This window comes from Anthonomus grandis, chromosome 5, assembly GCF_022605725.1.
Source record: "Anthonomus grandis grandis chromosome 5, icAntGran1.3, whole genome shotgun sequence".
In the NCBI taxonomy this organism is placed as follows: domain Eukaryota; kingdom Metazoa; phylum Arthropoda; class Insecta; order Coleoptera; family Curculionidae; genus Anthonomus; species Anthonomus grandis.
In genome coordinates this window covers 1395673-1405466 of record NC_065550.1, presented here as the reverse complement: position 1 = coordinate 1405466, position 9794 = coordinate 1395673, and the positions used below count along the sequence as shown (strand labels likewise).

The window sequence follows — 9794 nt, the reverse complement described above, 5'->3', positions numbered from 1 at the left end:
AATAAACAGTTTCCGTTACAGCGTTCACGTTCTCCCCTTCTACCCCTTGCCCCAGTACGGGCGGTTGGTCAACAGAGAGCCGCGTAAGCGGAACTGCTGACGCGGACGTGCGCGGTGGAACCGGCTGGGACTCGCTTGATTCGTTAGGAATTTGAATTGAATGACGGGAAGTGTCCGTCGGATTTATGTTTGTATGAAAGGTAACAGGGCTAACACGTTCAAATGTAAGCAATATTTTCTTTGCTCTTTCAAGAGCATCGTAATATCGTGATTCGAAATTATCTCGTTCATCTAGTTGCGCAGTTTCATTATAGTCGATTGGAAAATCACTAAGAAGTAAATCTTCAAACTCACTTTGTATTTTAATAAATCTTTCCAGTATCGATTGAAAATTATTCATTCGCGAATCTAAGTAAATTTTAGTACGATTTTTCTGGTAAAATTCGTCTAAACATGTCTCGAATCTGGTCATTTCACTTTTAAGTACCGATCTTTCTTTTTTAAGACGTTGAATGTCAAATTCGGGAGCGTTTCCTGCGGTAGACATTTTGTTGTTTTTTAAATAAAAACGGATTAAAACTGCTCAAAAGATTTACAAGCGTGGGACTAATAAATAAATAAAAGGTCAAGCAAAAAGAGGTATAAATAAATAAACACACAAGCGTCTTTATTATAGAGTCTTTATTATAACAATTAAGTAATAAAATACCCACCTTTACTCTCCTTGCTTGTTGTAGTCTATGATAAAATTTGACAAAAATATGTATATGAATATATATGCGCTTTGGCTATACCTATGACTTTTACTCACACTGAGTTTAGCCTATGAATTGTTTTTGTTTACTGTATTTATGCACATACGTCATTTATATTTATACAACAAAGCCTCATCGACTCATTGTATATTTATGTTTAATAAAACAAAGGTTTTACGTACCTAATAAATCATGCAAGTTTGCTTTTTGTTGCATAAGACAACGATTACTTATTATTAACCCTTATATGGCTTTGAAATAGCTTTAATTAAAGACAGAAGGATTTAATATGATTGATATGATTGATGGGGTTTGAGAATTTAAGGAATAGAAGGACTGACCTTTAGCTTTAGCTGCACATCAATATCAAAATGGAACCACGTCACCATACCATGTCTTGAAGCCTGAACTTAATTTCTGCTGGCTGCTGGTTTCTATGCGGGTCGAAGGCCAATGTGGGGTCGTAGTTTTCTCGCACAGGTTTGAGAAGTGAACTAACAACTAATGTATGCTTGAAGGACCATATTTATTTAACAAAGGCACAACACATGATAGGACCGACAAAAGGGTGCGCAGCCGATAATGGTTTCTTAAATTCCCTGAGTTTTATTAGACTTAAAAAATGAGATGACGCTAACGCTACCGAGACAGGGACGAGACTCTCATAACGCCTACACGGCCGGCCGTCACAAACATTTTCGACGTTGTCACGTAGAGCACATATTAATATGGACTTATTAAATATAAATGGTTAATAATATAAAAAATAAATATCGTTTATTTCCTAACAACTAGTTTAAAATGAAACGGCTTCCCATCGATTGAGGAACTAAGAAATGTATCCAAATTATCTGGATCAATTTTTAATTGAGGAACACTATTCAGAAAATCATTATTAACAAGTGTTAATAATGATTTAGTACCACATTTACATAATTTTTAAGATCGATGTAATATTTTCTACTATCATCAGCCTTTACATAAAGATATTTTTTAAAAGCTTTATGTTTTAACTCTATCATTTTTTTAAATTATGTGTTAACCGCAATGGTTTAGACCCTCTTTGTTTTAGTGGTTTTAAGGGACAGTAAACATCAAACAGGGAATAGCATATTTTCATTGAATATTTGAATTTTTATATTTATATCATTAGAATAGTATAGGTTATGCCAATCTACTTATTGAAACTTGCCCTTAACTCATCAGAATATGCCACTCTTAAATCTCTACCTTTTATCACAGAATTATTAATTTTTAATTTTGCCACAAAACACTGCTTCATAATCTGTTGAAAATGGATCACGTAGTACAACACCGGAACTTTTGACTAGATTTATGTTAGTTAAAATTATAAGATCACTTAAAGTTTCATTGTTGGGTGTTATTCTGGTTCGTTCCTGAATTAGCTGAGTTAGACCAAAACTTTCTAAAATATCATTAAAAAACTTAAATTCTAGAGATTTTTCATATAAAAAGTTTACATTCATCTCTAGTACATATCAAAACATTACATTTACAAATAGTCGCAGCAAAAACATCATATAGGCAACTGAGAGCAGAGTATGGCATAGAAGATGGTCTGTAAACAACCCCCATTGTTAGTAATTATTTATTACATTTAAAACATATCCAAAGTTGGTCAATTCCATTATTAAAATTGGGAGTATCAATGAGTGTTGACTTGAGCTTAGATTTAACATATATTGCAACTCCACCTCCTCTACCATCTGTGTCTTTCCGGAAAAGATCAAAACCATTAATCAAATATATATCTGATAATAAATTACAATTTAACCAGATTTCTGACAATGCAATAATGTCATAGTCAGATGTTACTTTTAATATGTCCTGGCCAGTTAATATGACCCTTGGATTTACTTTCGATGTGATCGCTGAGGGCCCCTGTGGAAATTTCGACTTCTAAGCATTCCTTGGGTTTTACTGTTAACATCATATGTACGACGCTTAAGCTGACCGACATAACATCTATCAGATAGATATTGTTGTTCCAGCTCTTCAGGCACACCAAGCTTAAATGCTGAACTACTGGAATTGCGCTATTTAGATGAAAGTTTTGTGCAGTGATATGTATTAGTATACCTTGGATCTGATACTGCAATTATATCCTCAGGCCTGGTATCAACATCCAAATTTGAAAGATAAATCCATGCCAACTTGGACTTCCTCTCTCACTGGCCTTCATGCATCTGAATTCATGAATCATAAATCCTAGTGTCGATATGTCCGATGGAATGGTTTCTGAGTAATCACAGCCTCTCTCTTTAAGTTCTGTCAATCAGTCCTAACATTGGGATTATTTTCATCCGGATTGATCTCTGAAACTAGTCGGTCTACATAGAATTGGGCGTAAAATCAGTCTCGTAAAAAATATCTGCATCCATAAGCCATACTGTATACCCGTCGATCGTAAGCCGGCTTCGATATTTATTTCAGTAGCGCCAATTTCCAATGTTTGTAGTTGCCGGTATCCTGTAACGGGTCAATTCTGTTTAGGGACCTTAGAAATCGAGGATTACTAAATGCCTCTACCTTTCTTGTTACAAAGGATTGAAGTTGTCAAATAAGTTGTATCTGCTAGGTTGAGACCATAAAGATACACTGTTGTAATAGTAATTGTATAATAAGTACAGTATCTTATTAATAAGTTCTCTTTCAGGAGCCATTATAGTGGCAATGTAAAACATTACGCCGAGAGTGTGCGTTTCCTAAGCTTGTCCCTTACGAGTCCCTTCGCTGTGGCTTTGCACCCTGTGACGTGACTGATCTGTTTGGTTTCGCTGTTGTGTGATCTCAGTTTGCTACCACTCTCTTGTGCCGGTATTTCGTAGTTTTCACTGGTTATCTGTTGTTGATTGGTGACGATATTCTGTTTGTTTTCTAAAAGGGGAATTTCTTTGTTATCCTATAACCCCTATACAGAATTTGTGGAGTGGAAGTGTTGTTTGTTGAGTCCCAGCGGTTGTGAGCGAATCGTTTTGACTGTGATGGCGGCTTGTATAATTTTATGGAAGCTATTTACTTACCTCTTGGCATTCCCCGTTCGCCTTGTTTTGTAAGATTTCATCTCGGGGAGAGGATTTCTTTCGGGAGCCAATATTTTGATTTTATCTTGACGTTTGTTTTGACGTTTGGCGCCTGTTAGCTAAGTTCACGTGACTGCGTTTTGCTAACTGGACCATGTGGGCACTGTAGTACTTAAATATCGTAAAATCTTACGAATTCAGATATCTTGTCACGCCACGTTTGAAATCGATTCATTATCACAGGATATTTGGCCGTTCGCAATGGATTTCTCTGAGATGTTGGTTTAATGGGATGTGCGGGGATTCAGTTATCTTTTGATGTATGTATTTTTGGAATTCATTTACATAAATACAATAACTACACAATTTCTGGTGACACCATGGTCTCTCTGAAAACTATTGGCAGCGATGCCTGTGAGCGTTATTTCCGGTAGGGCTTTGATGCCTACGGAGTTTGTCTTACGTCCTCTTGTTCGTGTTTCAGCGGCATCGTTTCGCCGGCGATGCTTGGCAACGGGCTTAAGCTGAAGCTGTTGTCACTACTTATCACTCTTACAGCAGATGTAAATGAGTTGTTTTTTTTAATAGTTTTGTTTTGACAAGGAAGAGGGATAGCACTAGATTTCCGATAGTTTCGTCGTTTCTATAAATAGGGAGTTTCGATTCGGCCATCTTAGTTCAGTCATGGGTGCCAAGAAGTGCTTGAGTAGCGTGCGGTAATTTTTGCCAATTAAGTCAGGTTCGTTGTTGCTGTGGCTTCCAGTTAAGGAAAATCTAACCGGCGCTGCCACTAGTCGTATTTCCCATTTGATTTGATATTTGATATGGTTGAGGAGAAATCCATACTCATTTGAGGATTGGAAGCACGGGCCCACTACTCATCTTATTTGCCAGCCTTAACATCGGCTCACTGGATCGCTGGACTTCAGATTCTTTGGAAGAGGGCTACTAATTAAGTTTTATTACTCGCCTCCGGTAATTTCTTTTTTTTTTTTGGTTTTATGGATTAAAGGCCAGGAGCTTGATGTTCATGGGTTATTTTTCTTTTCGCTCTCTGTAGCTCCATCGGCAGCTATCGGGGGAAGAGTTGCTGTTACTTTAGAGGTTTTGCTATTGCTGGAATTACTTGGCCATACAGAGTGATTTGTCTGTATTTGTTATACTAGAGGAAGAAAAACCCTCTGTGGAAGTGAGTCATTATATATAATTTGTTTGGTTCTTATAAGGGTGGTTCTGGAATACTTATGATGGTTGTATTCTGGGTTTTTTTTTAAATTAAAACTTTAACTTTGGGGTTTACTACCGTTAATGGTCCTGTCCCTGCCTTGTGGGTCGGTTTATCGACTTATTGTGACCATTATTTGGAGAGTTCTGCTTCGCTATGGCTTGAAGCATACTCATGAAGGAGGTATGTAGACTTTACTGGCGAGGTTAGTGACTAGGACTTACTGGTATCGTAATGTTCTTTACTTTTTTTATTATTGCTAATTTCTTTTAATTTATATTTCATATTATATATTCCATATTACATTGCATTACACTTTATTACAAAAATATACATATATTATTTATGATATGTCATGCGTAAATGTGTCATTGGGAGCTTATGACGTCATGCACTCACAGTGAATTACGCTTTAACTGACTAAATTTATATATTATATAGCGGTCTTAAACATTGTAAATTATATCAATACTTTTTCACTTATATGGTAGAAATTATTTAAGCACAGCCTAACCCCGCGCCTGTATTTATTTCTATATTATTATAGATATTATTATACTATTTCTTATATTAACAATTTCTCTTGTTTTTTTAAGTCAATATTGTAGCAGCATCCTCTATTTAGGATACTATTATTACATTGCACTTTTACCTTTATCCAACTTTTAACTAAGGTTAAAATATACAGTATAGTATTTTGAACCAAGGTTTCTGTAATCCTATTACTTGCATGCAGACTGTGGCTGTCAACTAGGTTTGTATAAGACAACTAAGGACTTCAATAGTTTTTTTTTAATAGTTATATTTTTTTTCTTCCTTATAAAAACATCAAGGTCTACTGACCAGCTGAATAATATTGTGCAACTTGGGAGTTGATTGTTTGACATTTTTCTGTTGGCATTATGGTGTTTTATTACGTGGCATTCTTCCTCTAACTATTATTAACTCACTCTATCCAACTGTAGCTGGGACCACCATAATCTTGCCATTCTTTCTTTATTCTCTTCTTGGTACATAAGGGTCAGTAACCTAGTTTTTTTTATTGAATTTAATTTTTAAAGAAAAAGAGGGAATTAACGCCCATAATAGGTTAATTATAGGGAATTTGATTTATTATTTATGTTTTTTTTAACTGTACAATTTCAGATATTTGAATGAGGTGCCCTGGATTAATTAGCATAAAAAACTAAAAATAATCAGGCTGCCAATTTGAAAGAGAAGAGTAAAATTATGAATATAAATCAAGAAACTATTATTAAAATAAATTTGCAAATCGGAAAAAAACTGATGATTTAGCAACTCTTTTAACGCCACTTTATTCTTATTTAACCGTTTATTATCCAAATCCTATACAAAGCTCAATTTCAGTTTCATCGTTGAAGCTTTAAACGGTGTTAAAAGGAGGTACAGATTTTTAACAGGTACACTTTTAGGCGGCTGAACTTCGAACTCTATTTCTAACCACCTTCTCTTTCTATAGGCCTTCATTCTATTGTCAAGATAAAACCACTCAGTTTATATACAGTTTATATAAACTGGATATATCCAGACCTGTGTATTATGGCTTGTAAGTTAGAAGTCAGAAAAAAGGAACGTAAGTGCGGGTATACACGGTCCGGTTTCAACGGATGCGGTAGAAACGCATCCGTTTCTACTTCATGGGATTTACGTGATACACACTGCGTTGAAAACGGATATGCAGTAAGAAAATTTCCAAAATTTAGTTGCTTCGAGATTTTCATAGAGAGACGATGTCTTCGTTGCTGAGGATTATTTGTGGCCTTGAAGCAGAAGGTCTTTTGCGAGAGCCAAGACAACGTAAATATTGGAGGCATCCATATTTTGAAAGTCGTGTAGAAAAAAAAAAAATTCGAAAAATTGTATACAAATATTCGGCAGTACAATGACAAGTTTTTCAATTATTACCGAATGTCGAAAAAATCATTTGACGAATTGTTATCTGTGTTAAAACAAGATATTTCAAGAAGAAATACAACGATGAGGACAGCCATATCAGCAGAGGAGCGATTAACAATTACATTGAGGTAATTATACAAAATTATATTTTATATACAGTGACAGATACATGTGGCATCTACAATACATTATAACCATGATTTGATGTTAACAATTATCAGCAGGATTATTCAATTCTTCCAATTGTGTCATATTTTCATAGCTCTGTGGTTGTCTTGTCTGCATGGTAGAGGGTCCAGGTATAGAGGTTTGTTGATGACTGACCAATAAAGAGGATTGGTCAGGCGGATAGGGTCCACAGTGAGGTGACCGTGATGGTGGCCTACCAGAAGGCAGCGGAAATGCTCCGAAGGTTGGTGATGGGGATGGATCATGACGTGGCGATGGAGACGGTCCAGGAGTTATTGATGGCGATGGACTGTAGCTGACTGATCCATAGTTCATGGGTGGTGATTGGGCTGGAAAATGAGATGGTGGAGGCATATATATGCCAGTTGATGGTGGCCCATATGAACTATAGACGTTCGTTGAGGATGTGTGAGGATGGCATGGTTGGAATTGATAATGAGGTTGCTGCGTTGCAAGAGAATGACGTCGTTGATGATAATTTTGAAAAAATTGTAATGTCATTAATTTGAATTCAAGCTTTGCTTGATCATTCAATTGCTTGTAATCCGGCAGCAATGACATCATGAAAAATTTGTTAGCATCGTCCTTTTCTGGAGGTTTTTCAGATTTTTCTATTGATTTAAGTAATTGTATCTGGAATGCTGTCATTTTCTTCGTACCCGGACGTAAACTGGCTTCTGGTGGTGACTGAATAAGTGTTGGATCTCTTGATGAGCCAGCAATGTCATCAGGAGTTTCTTCGTCCTGCTGTGAATTTTCATTGTCCTCTACGTCCTGGGTATCTATATTGCCTGATGTTTTTCTCTTATCAACGGTAGTCAATAAGAACTGCAATGAATCAGCGTAGATGTATTTCCGCATTTTCATCGCTGGATCTCCACTTTTCCCGCGGTTCAGAGATTTTAGGAAATTATCTCTCACATGGCGCCATTTATTTTTCATGTCATTCACTGAAAAAAAAATATATTTAATTATCGATTTTTTATATTAGATTTCTTATTATTATCTTAATTTATCTATTATGTTATAGATATAAAAAATAATTGGAATAATTTTTTTCCAAGTATTTGTCAACTGGTAACTCCTTTGCGGCCTTACAATTTAAATTTAATATTGCCCGGTGTACAATTGGAAAAATAATACGTGAAGTGTGCCGAGCTATTTGGACCTGCTTAAAAGATAGAGAAATGCCAGAACCCACTACAGAAATGTGGCTAGATATTGCCGATAAATTTTATATGAAAACTGATTTCCCAAATTGTGTTGGAGCTATAGATGGCAAACATATACGTTGTATAAATCCACATAATAGTGGTTCTAATTATTTCAACTACAAAAAATATTTTTCGGTCGTATTGATGGCTGTGGTCGATGCAAATTTAAGTTTTATTGCTATAAATGTTGGAGCCTATGGAAAGGAAGGAGATTCTACAGTATTCCGAGATAGTCCGTTGGGGAAAAAATTATACTCAGGAGCCTTGAATTTGCCACCACCTCGTTGTTTACCGAATACAGACGACAATCCTCAGCCATTTGTAATGGTTGGAGATGAAGCCTTTAAAATATCATCAAATTTGCTGCGCCCGTATCCATCTCGTAATCTTACTCCATGTAAAAGAGTGTTTAATTATCGCCTCTCACGATGCAGACGTACGGTAGAATGTGCTTTCGGTGTTTTATCAAATAAATGGCGCGTTTTTCATTCCGCCATATTAGTACAACCCGAATTCATTGACGATATTGTTAAGGCTTGCTGTATCTTACACAATTATGTACGTAAAAGAGATGGAATTAATTTCGAAGATATGGATACTTATTCATTAAGTGACATTGATAATTTTGGCGAATCAATAAGGGGCCAAGGTTTAGATATTAGAGATTATTTTGCAAATTATTTTATGGGTCCCGGGGCAGTCAGTTTTCAAGACAAATATATGTATTAATCCGTATGTATACGCTTATAGGTATATCACATTAAAAATAATAAAATTTATTCATGTTACACTCAATAAATAAAATAAAATAAAATCTAGTGAATCTTAGTTATTAATATTATCTTACCTTTCTTGTTTCGTTCCTCCGCTGTCATGACCTCCCAATTTTCATACATCACCGCACCACAAGAAACCCAAGCCTTCTCTCTGGAGTCTTTATTACTATACTCCTTCGTCGCTTTGTCCCAAAGCACAGGTTGATCTTGTATAGAAATTATAAATTTGTCGGTATCGAACATGTTGCGCGGAGTAGATTTTCAAAAGGAAAAACACTTGAATTTTTGTTATATATTTAAGCGAGTACCGTACTCGTAAGTATTTGCGAATGCAACTGAAATGTCTGAGGAATGTAAGTCAAAATGCTTGACACCGCGCGTTTCAACCGGAAGGTGAAACATCATACATTGAAGTACGTGTGTTGCCCAGGATGATCCGGTTATCCGGCGCGCGGTCTTGCCGCAGCAAGCTGCGGCGCTGATCCGTCGATCCGGCATTGACGCATCCATGTATCGTCTTCTATTAAAACCTATGTGTTGTCGTGACGATCCGGCGCCGGACCGTTTTCGCCGGACCGTTCATACCGGATCGTGTATACCCGGCCTAAGATACTCGCTACTAAACAGACCGCAAAAAATCGACACAAGCACAACAAATAAAAAGTTGTCAACGT

At 36.2% G+C, this 9794-nt stretch overlaps 1 protein-coding gene across 1 annotated transcript; it reads right to left on the bottom strand.

The window, feature by feature from the left end:
- Window positions 1-4244: 4244 nt before the first annotated feature.
- On the bottom strand, window positions 4245-9363 carry LOC126736135 (uncharacterized). Its single transcript, XM_050440363.1, has 3 exons — window positions 9192-9363; window positions 7790-8080; window positions 4245-4348 (listed from the first exon to the last, which is right to left on the bottom strand). The coding sequence occupies exons 1-3, from the start codon at window positions 9361-9363 to the stop codon at window positions 4245-4247; spliced, it is 567 nt and encodes a 188-aa protein (XP_050296320.1).
- Between the last annotated feature and the right edge of the window lie 431 nt (window positions 9364-9794).

Bases quoted from the DNA above. Each gene is read 5' to 3' on its own strand.
- LOC126736135 (XM_050440363.1), bottom strand. From the start codon at position 9,363: ATGTTCGATACCGACAAATTTATAATTTCTATACAAGATCAACCTGTG. The intron at 8,081-9,191 runs GTAAGATAATAT...TTTTTTTTTCAG, and splicing joins GGAGGAACGAAACAAGAAAG to TGAATGACATGAAAAATAAA. The intron at 4,349-7,789 runs GTACGAAGAAAA...CTGCTGTAAGAG, and splicing joins AGAAGCCAGTTTACGTCCGG to TGATAAGTAGTGACAACAGC.